Here is a 16637-nt window from a genome sequence, read left to right as displayed (position 1 = left end):
GTTTAAACATATTTTAGGATGTTGAATACTTGGATTTTTTAAGACCACACCAATAAAATAATGATTTATACATGTTTTGGTAATGGATGCTCACATTTAAAAACCTTTGAATTCTGTATGGACCTTTTTAACGTATTCCAGAACATGGGTTAACTAAATGTGTAAATAAAAAATGAAATCTTATAGTTTTGTCAAGTCAATTGAATTTTGATGTTTGAAAATTGAAATTAGAAGTCCTTACCAAATCATTATTTATTGTTTTCTGATATTTTACAGAAGAGGAAGCTGACAGTGTCCAACACAAGCATGCTAACAAGAGATTTACAGCCAGTAAGAAGCCATTGACACAGGAAATGATCAAGGGGACACTACTGGCTATAGCTGATCAGATGGTAGGAACCATTGCTGAGGTGATACAGGAAAATGCTGAACATGACAAACATGGTAAATACATTTCTTTTTTCAGATACTGTGGATTCAATTAATTTATGTGGGCACTAATTTTCTTAAATTGAGGAAACATTGGAATTTTGTGGATATTTCATTTCGTGGTTCACCTTTACCCACAAAATTCACAAAAGATTGATATCTGATGGATTATTATGAAAAGAGAAAAATATATTTCAGGTATACATACATCAATTAGACAGAAAACTATATCACTAAAAGTCAAAAAGAATGACAATAGCATCTTCAACAATTAACAACTGTCTCAGCAAAACGTCAACATTACCTTTAGTTTAGAAAAGATTCCACACACATACTTTTTTTCTGCACAACAGAAAGTTGCAATAATTCAAAATGGGTGCTTGCATTTTAATAGTATATTTAGCTTTAAAATTCATGAACATAAAGAAAAATTATAAACAGATTATGTTTTTCATTGAAATATAATTTAGAATTTGGATAGAAAAATACTATTTCTAATGCAATTACTCATATTTTAATTAAATAACTAAATTTCCATGCCTATAACTATGATATATGTAAGAAGAATAAACTAACTTCCAGGTAAAATTTAAATAGAATAATATTTCTTTTGTTAAATTATTTATCCTCCCAAGGACAATTTCAATTGAAGTACTGGACACATTAAGTCGTCAAAGTCTTGGTGTAAAAATTGCTTCAAATAGAACAGATTTTTTTTTTTTATTAAAAAAACGTTTATAAAACTAGAATTATACATTTCTAGGTCTTGAAGGTTTGCCTGCTGCTGAGATGGAATTAGTTGTTTTATGTAAACTTCAACAAGCTGCCATAGCTTGTCAGAAACACCATTCTGCAATGGCTGCCAGAATTGTCATGTCGGCTCTCAAGTTACTGAAGTCATCAAGATTGTTCAAAAAGAGGAAAGAAGTTATTGCCCAACCAAGGTTTGTAGAAAGCTATTAAAAACATAAAAATGTTGGAGAAATCCTTAATTTTTAAAATGAAAAATTAAATGCAGCTATTTCAAGGAATTAAGACCTGTCCATAAATTTAATAAGTTCCATTCAAAAATATTTAGAATCTTTAATGTTAGAATTAAAAAGAAATAAAATTTTAAATCTCCATGATGAGAATCCAATGCCATTTTAAATTTGATAAGAGCAATATAATTACCTTATTGAATAAGTTGGTATTAAAAATTAAAATCACAAAAATACTCAGGAAAATTCAAAACGGAAAGTCTGTAATCAAAGGGTAATTTTCAAGAATTTAATGTATAATTTTTATACACATGCATTGCAAGAATTTATATAAAACATATGCAGTTATTTTAGATTTAAGATAAAACATGAGGTCAGAGAAGTATTACCTTCAGTGTTATCAGAATCTTTCTACAGTACTGAATCTGATTGGTTAGTGGACAGCCTGTATAGATAGGTGTAGATTGTTGGATTTATGGATAAATATGAATCTACATAAATCTCAATAAAACTTTCAAAGGATATTGGTTTTTCTTGCAACTGAGCTTTTGGGCCATCTACTCTACAGTCTTTAACTTTAATTATTGCAATACTTTAAAGGAGAAAAACCTATTCAAGTACAGTTATTGATATTCAAGAACATGGAGTTTTAATTGCTTAAAAAGACCAAAAGAATCCATCATATGTTGGATTATTGGGGATAGTGAAAAGATGAATCTGGGTCAAAATAAGTTTATTTTTTAATCAAATTTTTCATAAAGACTTTGATAGATTGAAAAAAAATCTGTTCTTAAACTTTTCTCCAAGCTTAGCTACTCAGAAACAGAAACAGATTTTAACTCTTATAGTAGACAATTTGGTGCTTGGTTGGAAATCTGTAATAATACAAGACAAATCTTTAACCGTCCAGAGTTAAATATTTATAGAACTTAAATAACTTTTTTAGCATGACCTTCATGCACTAAATTCAGTTCTGCACAATTTCATTGGTTTCAGGCTACTGATCTCTATCTCTGATTATCTCCCTTGCCATTTTAATGTGAAGGTCGTCTTTATAACTACATACATTCATTAACAGGATTGTAAGCGCAAGTAGCCAAGAGAGGTAAAAGTTTTTACGAGCTTATATTTTTATATTTCACAATTATTATATTTATAATACACATCATTATAGATATAGTAGAAAGCTTTATAATCCTATGTTTAATAATTTAGATGCCTATCGAAGAAATCGTAGACCTGACTTAAAGTTGATTACTGTGGATTCTTTTATTTTTTTTGTGGATTGAGGATATTTGATTTAGTGGAGTTTCTTTTGTCTGCATACCTGCCCATATAATTATTGTACATCGTTGAATATTTATATTGAGTTCAAAATCCATGAACATTGCTATCCCATGAATAATAATGAATCCACAGTATATAAGAACTTGTTGTTAAATATATGTCTCTCTTAATTTAAACTGATACTTTTGGTATTTATGATGAATTTTCTGTCTTCTGACGAGATTTCGGTTTCATTATTTAAAAAAAATTCTTACTTCAGCCCAACGCAAGTTGTCACAGATTTCTAAGATTACGGCTTATATTGTCCAGTTCATGCATGAAGAATTTGAAATTTTTGTTTTTACTTATATGATATATTTTATGATTAGCATAAAATATTATACCAGTTAAACTAATTTTGTCTAGTTTTATCACTGTTTTATGTATTCATATTAAGAATACATTTGCATGTTTAAATGATAGACTGAAAAGTAACAAGTTAATAGATTTTATATCTGTTTGTTGTATTTATTATTATTTTTGTTGTTGAAAATTTTAACTTTTCAGAAAAATAATATTGATATTGCATGTCCATCTAACAATTGAAATCAAATAACTTTCATTGCTTTGTTATTATATTATTTTTGATAATTATTTGTACAGTTTCTATTCCAATAAAAGGAAATTTGAGGTTAAAAAAGTGAGACGGTAACCACTGAACCCAAGCAAACAAAAAACAACTTGTTTAAGTTGAAATAAATATGTAGAATATCATATGTCAAACTTTGCTCTTCATTTTTAGCTCACCTGGCAAATGAGCCCCTAAGGAGTTATTGTCCTTTATAGTCAATTTTTTAACAATTTTCAGAAAATTTATAAATTTTTACTAACATTATCCACTGAAACTACTGGGCAAAGTTCATTATAGATAGTGATAATTGTAAGCAGCAAGAATGTTCAGTAAAGTAAGATGTACAAACACATCACCATCACCACAACACAATTTTGTCATGAATCCATCTGCTTCCTTTGTTTAATATTCACATAGACCAAGGTGAGTGACACAGGCTCTTTAGAACCTCTAGTTCTTTATATTATTTATTTCCTATATTGCAATGATTGTCACCTGCATCACCAACAGAGAAACCAGGTCTTTTGACCACTTGAATCTGACCATCATTCTCTCCATCCAACCATCTGAAAGACATCAGATAAAAAACTTTTATCAAAAGTTTTTTTAGCTTCTATGAAAGGGAAAGATTTTATATTATGTCTGCTGTTTGATAATAACGAGCTGTAGGGTGTACTCAATTTTTACACGCAACTTTTTCCTTTTTTTTGATAGTTTGAAATCATACTACATCATTGTATACCAAAAATTTTCATCAAACTTTTTATGAACTTCTATGGAAGGGAATGGGTGTTTTAATACTTGGTTTGCAGCTTAAAACTGAAAAGTGATGTTTCAACTTTTCTTCTGATTTCCAGGCCATCATCATTAAAGAGTGATGGGACAAGCAGGAGGAGACATATGTATAAGGATGTACCAGTATCTAATCCTGAAAACAGTCTATTCCAGTACCAGAACTTCCAAAGCAGAGCTAGGCTTGATGCTAGACTCTGGCTCAACTGTAGACAAGCTCTGGTCAAATGTCTTCTCATAGAGGTTAGAGGTCTTGGAGAGGTCAAAGGTGAGATTAAATAAGAATGGATTAGATGGTTTATTTATTCACAAGTTCTGTTCAAATGTTTAAAAAAAAAAGATACAATTATTTTTCTCAAATTTGACCCTAACAGTTATAGATAAAATAGATTTGATAAATCAGGAAGAGAATCGACTAGATCTAGTCTCATCATAGTACATATTGACATTATTAACTGTCCAAATTTTTCTAACACCATTTATTTTTTCGAGAATATGAAAATATCCCAGGTATCAACGTAAATTGGTATCTCACAAATATTAATAAATTGACCATTTTGTAATATGTGATCTATTCAAACTTATAGATCCAGAAACTAAAGTTCTCCAAGAGTTAGCAGACTGTCGTCAGTATTGTATAGAAGGATTAGGGGAAGCTGAAGCTTGTGGAGATTTAGAGGTTCAGGCTGATTTTCTGTACCAGGGGGCACTGCTTAACATCATGGAAGGAAAGAGTCAAGAAACTACAATATCTTTGATTGAGGTACATATATTATTAAGAAAGTGTCATTAGTAAATGGTGGTATGTGCATACATAAAAAGGAAATAAAATTACCCCAATTTATGATAAACCCCAAAAAAAAGTAATTAGTTTGCATGTTGCTTATCCATCATTTGTTCAAAACATGATTAATAAAGAGCCTCAACACACTAATCCTAGTCAAGTAATAAAGCAGCTCTATTGCACATGTTTTTGCATTTTTAATTTCTTATGCCTTGATTTCTGCATAGTATATAATAACCAAGTCAATTTGAAACAATGCCCTTTGAAAGGTTGAGGAATAATATGAAAAGGTCTTTTATTCAAAATAAGGCTTAAATTATACTCCTGAATTGCAGCAGAATAGATATAAGGACTGTTGAGAGTAAAAGAACTTCAACATGTATAGTTTCAGGGTCAGAGGTCAAAGTTCAAGGTGACATTTTCATATCCGTATTGGCTTCTAGGACCATTTAAAAAAAATTGCTACTGTTTTACTGATGTTTTTTTAAATTTATTTTTCAAAGGATGCTATTATGTTGCTGAACAAAGTTCCAAAATTGTCAATCCCAACACAACAACAGCTAGTTACATGTATGGTCCTGAAGACTGACTTACAGGCGGCTGAGAGAGACAATGATAGTGTGCTGTTTACTGAGAAAACATTAGTTCAATACCTCAGTGCTCAACAGCTTATTCTAAAACAGGTAGGTTTCTTTACAATTTTCAATCTTTCTTTTATCCTTTCGTTTGATACATATATTGCAGTAGCAAGATTTCAGAATCCTGCTTTAGGACAGTGGCTGTTAAAATATAGTTGTGCTTGAGCAGTTTTGAATTGAAATTTTTACTCTATTTAAGGATTGAATGCTTCTTTTTATAATTTTATTGGGGTGTTAAAGCACTGACCAAGCATAATAAAATTGTGCCTACATTCAGTGCTTTTTCAACCTTATAAAATTATAAAAAGATGCATTCAATTCATATAATTACTTAATACTACAGCCATGAAAGTAGAGTTGCATTAAGTCTTATGAATTACATCATTGTCATAAATTGTATGTGTATTCATAGTAGTTGTATTTTATACAGAAATAAAATAGGATATTAGAGAATCTCACAATTGTAGTTAGCAAATAAAAATGAAACATTCCTTTAATGTGATTTGATATAAATATATATATTTTATAGATGGAGACATTAGGAGAAGAGATACAGCACTATTACCCTGAAGGAGAGAAATCATTCTATTCAACACCTATAAGTCCAATGAAGAACATTTATATTTCACATATGTTACGTTTAGCTCAGGTCAAATTACGTGTTGGACATGCCATGGCTCGTAATGCTGCTAAATATATCAGGAATGGGTAAGATATGTAACTTTTATGCCCCATTTATGGGCATTATGTTTTGGGGTCTGTGCATTCTTTATTTTGTCTGTCCAAGTTCCAGTAAAGTTTTTAGGTTAAAGTTTTCCTGTCAATGAAGTTTTTGATGAAGTTGAAGTCCAATCAACTTGAAACTTAGTACACATGTTTCCAATGATATGATCATTCTTATTCTAATGCCAAATTACAGTTTTTACCCCAATTATATGGTCCACTGAACATAACAAATTATAGTGTGAATTATGCATCAGTGTACATTCTTGTTATAAATTATTGAAAGTTTTTCAAACAAGAATGAGTTTCTGGGCTACAATCTCACTGAAGGGTTACAGCAGACGACAAGTATGTGGGAAACATCCTTAAGTTTAAAAGACATATAGTCCCAGTATGATGAGAAAATTAAACAACAGGATATTACATACAAAAATCTGCACAAAGATTTCAATATTTTTTCAATAAGAAAAAAAAATGTGATTAACTTATTTATTACTAATTGTTTTGTTGAATTGTAGAACTGACAAAGATCCTGTTGTATTATGGACAGAAGTTTTAGGGGTATTAACAACAGCTTTAGAGCTATCTCAAGCTAGTGTATCCAGAGAGGCCAATCTAGAGGCTGAAATATTATTCAACTTAGGTGAGATTTTTAAAAAAGATTGTAAACCTTAGAAGAAAAGTCAAAATATTGCTCAAATTTTTTAATTGTGCATTAGATTTGAAGATTGGATTTTAATAATTGATGACATACTGTTATCTTTTAGAACATACTGAATGATTTTTTTTGTTTTTTTTTTACCAATAGGAAAAGTAGAGAGAATGTTGGTGTTGCATGGTAAAGTACAACCAAGGAAGGCTGCTGATACTCTGTTACAGGCTATCAAGACATCCTTCAGGAATGACCATGATCTAGGGTTAGTATTAAAACCTTATATAAAATTGAGAATGGAAATGGGGAATGTGTCAAAGAGACAACAACCCTACCATAGAACAGACAACAGCAGAAGGTCACCAACAGGTCTTCAATGCAGTGCTCTATACCTCTAGCCAATGTAGAAAAGTAAACGTATATAACAATACGCACATTAAAATTCAGTTCAAGAGAAGTCTGAGTCTGTTGTCAGTAGATGTAACTAAAGAAAATAAACCAAATGACAATAATACATAAATAACAACAGACTACTAGCAGTTAACTGACATGCCAGCTCCAGACTTCAATTAAACTGATTGAAAGATTATGTCTTCATCATATGAATATCAGGTACAATCCTTCCCGTTACGGGTTTAGTGTTTAGTAATACCATCATAACATATATGAGAAGGACATAACCCGTGTCATGCCAACAACTGGTTTTTAAATAAATGTGTTTAGTTCTGATGCAAAGACCCTATTAGTGAATCAATATTAACGTCAAAATATCAATTCCTGGGTATCGAATTGTGTGGATTTAGGAAACTGAATGTTTTCGTTGATATTTGATTTGATTATTTTTATAATGTATAGAAATCTATGAAATTTGTACTTTCAACGTAAAAATATAATTAACATACATTCCTGAAATCTACAAAATTAGTACTCCAGGATCAACACTGAAATCATTTTATGCTAAATACTGAAAAAAAGTAAATTCACAAATATACTGAATTCAAAAATGAATGTCTCAAATCAAATGGCAATATCAAAATCTTAAACACATCCAACAAATGAATAACAACTATCATATTCCGGACTTGGTACAGACATTTCCCTATATAGAAAATGGTGGATAAGACATGGTTTTATAGCTAGCTAAACCTCTCACTTGTATGAAATGTCAGTTATCATTGTAAAACTCAAGCCAAGACAAATTGTGACAAATTGAATTAATAGTGTTTCAGCAAGGCATAAGAACACACTATAAAAATCAGATTAAAAAGGTAAGTCTCATCAGATTAACACAAAGGACTTTACAAAAAGAACAGAAAGTCAGACTGGGTTTAGACATTATACTTGGTTTTATTTCTATGTTTATTTCACATACAACTCATATATTACAGGTTAATGAGACAAGCCTATTTAGAAATTGCCCTAGTGTATTTGTTTGCTGTTGGACTAGTGATTCTAAAGCCTAACGGGTCACTGGAAATTATACAAGATGGAATGGATGAAACAGCCAGTGTAAGACCAGGGACAATGGACTCTGTCAAAAGTAAAGCCACCAGTACTAAATCCTATAAGGTGTGTATGAAAACAGATCAAATAAAATTGTAATGAATGTAAATTAAATTGAATTAGTGTACTGATGTTCAAACCCTATAATGTAAAGTATGAAATGGGAGATTGTGACAAATTTCTATATTCTAACCTCACTTTTGGGCTGCTTTTATAACTAGGGTTGTCTTTCTTGTGACCATTGAAATGAAGAAATTGTGTAATTTTTACCTTTGCAAATTTGACCATATTTTTATTATTTTTTTTTTTTTAATTAAAAGGAAAAATGAAATTATATCATGTTTTAATGAAGAAATTTATGAACATCTTAATTTAAAAAAAATTAAAAAGATTAAGTGAAAATAAAAGAAAATAATATTCTACTTTTTGAAAATGTCTTCGGAAAATGCTGGCTTATGATGGAAGGCTTAATCCAATAAGGTTGGATTTGCCTTTAGACATTAAGCAAGCTACAATCAAATAAGATATTTTTAGGGAATGATTAAACATTTATAATATTGTCATTTTTTTCTAGCAAAAATCAATTAACTTTTGTGTATTATTATATTTTTTTATATTGTGCATCTGTTGACATTTTCAGAGCAAGAAGGACCGTTTGAGCAGCAGGGCAAAGTCTGGTAAAAGTGAAGATATGGACGATTCTGAGAAACATCGTAGAGCAGCCTATGTGGCTATCAGGTGTGCCACAGCAGTGGCTCAGGCTCAGAGAAGTAGAATGTTATTGATTGGTGACACAGTTGTAACATCACAGCCACTATCAGAAACAGCTCAGGATGAAATACCAGACTTTTTATCTCTTGACCTTGTCAGTGTCTATACCCTGGGCAAGAAGAAGAAAAAGTATAAAAGTAAGATTTTAAGTGTCATTTTTTGTCCACTTATATAGAAGATAGAAAGATAAAGCCAAATGTTGTTTTCGTCCAATTAAAATCATTTAGATTTCAAATACTAAAATTGAAATTTTTGTGTGTATGCATATATTATAACTATTTTGAAGAATGGAAAAAAATGGAAGATACATTATCCAATTTCAGGATAACCTGCATACTGATATATGTATCAGATAATATAATGTGATTTCTTATTGCATAACTTATCCAGTTGCATTCGAAATAATGAAATCTCGGAATAAATTCTGAACATTAAAGGCTTTATTTATCTTCTGCTTTAACAATATTTATTCAAATAAGATATTTAATATCTTGTGTGATGAATAGTAATTAACCTTAAGATTCATTTATACTATCTTAGTTTTAATTTACACATAATCAGAATTAGACTGTCAGTAGTACAGGACTTTAAATTCAATTATTTAAATGAAACGGAACTCTTTAAAAAAAGATAGAAACAAGGAACTGGAATGCTTACATGTTTTTACTGAGTTGCCGGATTTCAAGAATTTTTAATTCAAGCATTTTTAAATCTCTTGCTATTTTACTTCTCCCGGGATTTGTTTTTCATTTCTATCGTGTTCTCATTCCAGATGAAATAGAAGAAGAGTTGGCTCCCCTTATAGAGGCTCAGGAAACAAAGAAAGTAGAGACATATGAAGAACAAGTATCTAGAACAAAGGATACTGCAAAGGAGTTGGGATGGATACATATATTAGGTCTCAAATTAATATTCATCATAATATGAAAAACAAAGAAATCAGTTTTGTTAATGTCTTATACTGTTGCATTTTATGTGTATAGGCATACTTATTTTCAAAATCTGACAAACTTGTGGACAATTCAATAGTTCACGTTCCAGATTAAAAATAAATTTTGTTTTATTACATTTTCCACAACAATGATAGATGGCATGTCATTGCTTCAATATTAATTTTTTGATGTGCTGATGAAGCATAAAACACAACCAACCAGTCAGTTATTGTCTAACTCAAAAGGTTACAAAACCCTTCACACTACCAATAGCTAAATGGGAAAAGAGCGAAAGATACCAAAAGAATATTCAAACTCATCAGTCCAATATGGATTGACAATGCCATTGTAAAAAATGAAGAAAAAAAAGAAAGAAAGAACAAAAAAAACCAAGCAAAGGGCAATATGACAGTATATAAAACACAACATAGAAAACTAAAGACTGGAGATAGAACTTGCATTATTTTTAAAATACTTGTACATTCATCATATATTTATTAGGTATTATTTTCAAATCCAACTGTTCTCTATTTTACAGGTTATCAGACTATTCTACAGAGAATGTGCTTCACTGCTACTGTGTCGGCTTCTAGTACCAAGAAAAACAAGCAAGAGGATATGGCAGAAGAGTTGGGTGACCTTGGACCAGGATTTGACCTTGGGTTCATCAGTCATGCTCAGTACGACACATCATTGAACCATGATGTTGTCAGATCAATGTTGCTGTGTGGATCATGGATTGGTAGATTGAACAGACTACATACATACTTAGCTAGTAATCTGTCAGTTTATAGCGCCACCTGTTGTGGGATTTATCCGCCTTCAATGCTGACCTTACCTATACCAGCATTACCGAAAATGGACTTAGAAGTCATTTGTAGGTCGTATTCTCAAAACCAGACCAACCCAGGAGATATGGATCCATCCATTCCACTGTCAATCACTGCTGATCCAGGCAAGCCCCTCCCACCTCCTGGTTCTAACATGGAACCATACATGCCAAGTGACAGACCTGTGACATCACCCACTGAACCACAGGTGGCACTGCAGTTTTATCAACCATCTCTTGAAGAGAATGACCCAATGAATCCTGATGCTAAAGGACCTGACTCCAGGGTGTTGTTGCTGTATGCCCTTTTTAAGAAAACAACACAGCCTACTGTACAAGGATTACAATGGATTTCTATGGCACAACTCAATGATCTCCATGACAGGTTAGTAGTCATACCCAGGGATTCACATAGTTTTGGGGATATCAATTTTGGTGATAGGATATTTTGTAAGTTCAGAGATACTGTAAAAGCAGAAATTTTCGTGGAGGATTTAGTTTTGTTTATTTCATGGAAAAAATATATCCACGAAATTAAAAAACCCACGAAAATTTAACCTTTATATAAAACGACTTACAGTTTAAGGAAACCACGAAATAAAATCCCCATGAAATCTTACAGAGAGACAAAACCACGAAATTTTAACCCCACGAAAATTAATGTCTCTTCAGTATTTGATTTGTTGGTTTTGCACAAGTCTGCATACCAATGATTATGAAATTTGCATTTTAATTCATGGTTTACCTTTACCCAAAAAATCCACAAAAATGGGTATCTTACAAATTATAATAAATCCAAAGTAATACCTTTAGAATTGATTAGTAAATAACCAATAATTGATTTATTTATTTTCTGTAATTCTTTTGTTAATATTTATCATTTTCCATAGCGCAGACTTTTGATAATTTTTTCTTAACTCATTCATAAACAGTTTTAAAAGGTTTAACTTATTAAGATTTCAGATTTATATCATGGCATATGGATTTGTCAATGACAACAAAAAATAAAAAAAATCAATAATTATGTTCATAGTTGCTGCTACAAATATCGTACAATTTTTTACTTTTGATGAGGTTGTTGCAATGATTGATCATCCCCAAAGATATGATATTCTCAGAGATCACTGGTTGAGGGTGAATGTCATATCTCTGAAGTTGATAAATCATTGTATCAACCTCATCAAAAGTCAATATTTGTTTTATTTTACATTGTATATGTTTACATTTGATTATACTGTTGATTTTCAATGTTTCTATAATAGGCTTGCAGTATTGGGTCAGAGAGGAGAAATTTCCCTTCAAGAGAAACAGAAGAAGGAACCAGTTGCTCCATCACCAACGCCCTCTACCAAGGCCAAGAAAACACAGAGGATAAAGGCATTGTCTCCTAAAGTACAGAGAGATGAACAATTAGAGGTACATTTTTATGCTTCTACGTAAATTTTCAAATTAAAGGTTGCCATTTGAGCAACAAATTTATACCATGAAATGTGTCAGCTTAAACGATTGTGGTGACGTCAGCCTATTCATTCACCATGGATTTTTTTATGCCCCACCTACGATAGTAGAGGGCATTATGATTTTTGGTCTGTGCATCCTTCCCTCTGTTCGTCTGTCTGTCCGTTCGTCTATCTGTTTGTTCGTCTGTCCGTCCGTTCGTCCCACTTCAGGTTAAAGTTTTTGATCAAGGTAGTTTTTGATGAAGCTGAAGTCCAATCAACTTCAACCTTAATACACAGGTTCCTTATGATATGATCTTTCTTATTTTAAAACAAAATAAGACATTTTACCCCATTTTCATGGTCAACTAAACATAGAAATTAAAAGTGTGAGTTTCAGGTTAAAGTTTTTGGTCAAGGTAGTTTTTGATGAAGTTAAAGTCCAATCAACTTGAAACTTATAGTACACATGTTCCCTATTGGTTGATCTTTTTACTTTTAAGGCCAAATTAGATTATTACCCAATTTCACAGTCCATTGAACATAAAAAATGATAATGCGAGTGGGGCATTCATGTACTTAAGACACATTCTTGTTCTAGAATCAACGCTTCCTAAATCTGTCACTAAAATGGACTCACTAAATTATATTTAATTGTTTTCTTTGTCTGTCCAATTTCATGAAGTTTGAATTGGCCAATTAACTGATTTCTGTTCACTATTGGAATTATTTTAAAAACTTACCTTTAATTTTTGTAATTTCTATATGCCTTCACTGGGAATGAATGGTGTTACGTGTTACTGACATCAACATATCGACAAAACCTCTTGGCTAATTTATATAATGAATATATGATATACATCAGTACAATGAACACACAGGGATTGTACCTTTATATATACAATAAAAGGCAATTTTATAGTATGAGTTGGTAGCCGCGAGGTTGCATGGTTGAGCTCAATGAGTTAGAACTTGTCGGTTTAGGTTCTAATTCTTGTATTCTTTTTGTTGTCCCTTTTCTGTAGTTTTTGTTTCTTGTTTTGTAAGATATTGTGGATATTTTGTTTAATAAAAGTGTGTTTGATCGTTAAATATCGGATCATTGTTGGCTATTCCACATGTGTGAAACGAAAATGTTTACATTCTAGATGTCCATTTTTGTTTTATAAATTAATATAGTATGATTTCGTCTGTTTATTCGCAACTTCCTATGCTAGAAAATCGTGATGTGCATAGAATAAGGCTTCTTGTTAGAAATTTTGGACACATGCTTTATATATGTACTATATATATATATGTTCTTTGTCAAGTTGTTGTCCCAGGCTATGACACATTCCCCATTTTCTCTCTCAGTATATTAGAAATATGATCGAATATGTCATTTTGTCAAAACAGATAATATTCAGATGCCTGATATATGACGATCTTTAAGGGCAGATGTGGTGTGTTATATTTGTATTGTTTTAACCATTTAATTGTGATATATAATTTATTGTAATGCATCGTTTGTCATGATAACTTGGTTATTAAACTCACTTACAGGACCTGCTACTTAAGAATAGACTTTATTTTTGAAAAGACATTAACACAGTAGTTTAAGTTATAGATACAATGGATAAGTGTTGATTCATAAAAAACAAATTATTCGGCCTCCAGGCTCATGGTTTCTGTTTCAAGAATCAATGCTTATCCATTGTATCTATATTACTGAACCTAACTGTTATACTAATGAGCAATTTTTGACATTTTTATTTGTTTAAAATAGCTTGTTCACCTATATTTTATACATTATTTAATTTGTAAAAAAATGATATAAATGACTGTTTCATTGAATAATAATACATGTGTATTTCTTTGATATACATATATATATTATGACTGTAATAATTGAAATATGACTTTTTTTCCCCAGACTTTATTGATGCAGTGTATCACAGATGTGATGTCACTACTTGGAATGGTATCAGAACCAGAGCCTAGTAATTTACCTATTGATGTAAGTATTATATAGATTGTCGTGTATATAAATGGAGTGTTGGTGTTCTGTTTCTTACATTTAACTGTCACTATGTTCAATTTTTCTAGTGAAGTCCTGATAAACATTTTCTAACTGAAAAAAATAGACTTTGAGGCCATTTCAAATTCATGTTTTTTTTGTTTTTTTTTCAGTTTTTGAGTTGTAATTTTATTTTTAACCTTTTTGATAGGATGCATATCTTTCCAAAACTTCATATAAAAATTATTCCCTCTCATATTCTTTAAAAATTTTAATGTCTTTAACTTTTTATAATTAAGTGATTTATAAATATCTTTTTTCTCTAATTTTCCTTATTGCACTAATGCAGTGATATTGAATATCAGAGTAAAGTTGAAAGAGAATGTTTGACATCATAAGTCTACTTCTTCATTGACGTTGCTGGTCCATAGGTGGCCTGTTGCAAGGCAAAATTTCTGTCCCTTTCCAATATTCCTTCATTTTCCAGTGGCAGTCCGAATTTCCCTGACCATCATCCCAAAAGGCCTCTATTATGACAAAATTGAATTTATTGTTAACTTGTTCTCGTCCTGAATATGCATGAAATATTTGCAACTGGACATTAAGCAACCATCAATCAATCAATCATTGACATTGCCTATGAAAATAGCAATAAACAAATTATCAATCTTCTTTCAAACTCACCCTTCAATTAGATTGTAGCCTTGATACTCTCCTTGGAGGAACCATCAATAATCTAAAGATTCAACACCCAAGTATGATTTAAATTACATAAGGAAACTATTTTGTTCAGGCATAATAAAATAGATTATATGTTCAGTAATGTCATATTTATTCCAAAATGAAATAATGTCTTACAGAAAAAGTCTATTAAGAAAAAGGTAAATGTATGATAATATATTCTTGCATAATTTTTACATGGCAAATTATATTATCATTTTTAAATTTTTAAATAGTATATTTTTAGATGTTAAAATGCAGTTTAATAAATATTGTAGTATATTTATTATTTATTTAAATTTGTCCCACACATTATTAAGAAATACATCACGTTTGGTATAATTAGAAAAAATAAAATAATGCACAATGCACTGTAACATACCCAACTTTCACACACTGCTTTAAAAACACACTAAGTAGTCTTTCCCGTTTGTTGTAATGCTTATTTTAAAAAAAATATTATATGAACTATTGTTTGATAATTTTTTTTTATAATATTTGTTTTTTCACCATATTTCTTAGTAGACACACACCTTTTCAGCTTATTGAGATATCCAATATATGAAAAGTATTTTATAACATCTTAATTATTTTCAGCTTATTTTGAGAAACAAATATTCATATCACAAACTTTTGATTTTCACCCCCGTTAGACATGTATGAAATCACATTATTAACACATTAGGGCTGATTTCAGCTACCACCCAAAACTGCACCAGAGTTTTACCCACATACTCCTATAAAATCAAGAACAAGGTCGAGCTTAATGTCAAAACGCTCAAGGTCAGACATTACCTCTGCTCGGATGGTAAAACAATCCGACATAACAAAACAGGTAGGAGGGCAAAAGTATAAATATTTCAGTATACAGTACACACATGGGTTTAGTTGATAATCACTCTTGCTGGTGATTTTCCATGCAGAATCTGTGATTGTAAGTGATTTCCCCTAAATTTTATTTATTATATTTGAAAAAGTGAAGTAGTCCTAATGAAATGGACACAACTCTTAAAAATCCATGGAACGTTTATGTCAACCCTTTTCATAATCTCATGTTATTTAATGTTACTTAGCTTCTAATTTACACAAATAATTTTACTACAGCTTTACACAAGCCCTTTAAAATTATGATGAAACTTGCTATAACAAAACACATTTATGATCTTTAAAGAGTTATCTCCCCTAATTTTGGCTTATCTTTTTAAAAGAAATGGCCTGTTGATCAAAGTTTTTCTTCTTTTTATAATCAGTAAAGACCCTGTTTTACACAACACCAGCAAGTATGAAAGTCATCTAAAATGTTTGTTTAGGTGTACTGTATAGTATTGATAGCCTAGTTTCTATTCTACATTAGATGGCAAAAGGTGCATGTCTTTTCTGCATAAAAGTTTCTGTAATAATTAAAAAAAAAAATAATCATGTATAGTATCATAGTAAAAATATAGAAAAATCTACTGATTTCAGTCTAAATATATATATATATATACAATAAAAACAGTCATACAGTAGATTAACAGCAGTTCTAAATATATGTATATTAAACTAACAGTAT

The 16637-nt window shown here is 30.7% G+C and overlaps 1 protein-coding gene across 3 annotated transcripts in view; it reads left to right on the top strand.

Annotated features, from left to right (window-relative positions):
* LOC134682382 (cilia- and flagella-associated protein 54-like) overlaps positions 1-16637 on the top strand; it is a 67250-nt gene that overhangs the window by 48174 nt on the left and 2439 nt on the right. For 2 of the 3 annotated variants that reach the window (XM_063541764.1, XM_063541763.1), the window contains 16 exons: positions 277-444; positions 1193-1373; positions 2488-2514; positions 4164-4366; positions 4686-4861; positions 5386-5565; positions 6050-6228; positions 6762-6886; positions 7052-7160; positions 8284-8464; positions 9039-9306; positions 9942-10067; positions 10640-11315; positions 12193-12346; positions 14282-14365; positions 15783-15920. In XM_063541764.1, coding sequence (XP_063397834.1) covers positions 277-444; positions 1193-1373; positions 2488-2514; positions 4164-4366; positions 4686-4861; positions 5386-5565; positions 6050-6228; positions 6762-6886; positions 7052-7160; positions 8284-8464; positions 9039-9306; positions 9942-10067; positions 10640-11315; positions 12193-12346; positions 14282-14365; positions 15783-15920 — 2975 coding nt within the window. The remainder of the gene's footprint in view (positions 1-276; positions 445-1192; positions 1374-2487; positions 2515-4163; positions 4367-4685; positions 4862-5385; positions 5566-6049; positions 6229-6761; positions 6887-7051; positions 7161-8283; positions 8465-9038; positions 9307-9941; positions 10068-10639; positions 11316-12192; positions 12347-14281; positions 14366-15782; positions 15921-16637) is intronic. The other variant, XM_063541765.1, reaches the window with a different exon arrangement.

Source organism: Mytilus trossulus, chromosome 1, assembly GCF_036588685.1.
Source record: "Mytilus trossulus isolate FHL-02 chromosome 1, PNRI_Mtr1.1.1.hap1, whole genome shotgun sequence".
Taxonomy (NCBI): Eukaryota; Metazoa; Mollusca; class Bivalvia; order Mytilida; family Mytilidae; genus Mytilus; species Mytilus trossulus.
The sequence above is the reverse complement of the archived record's forward strand: the minus strand, read 5'-3'. Positions and strand labels throughout refer to the sequence as shown.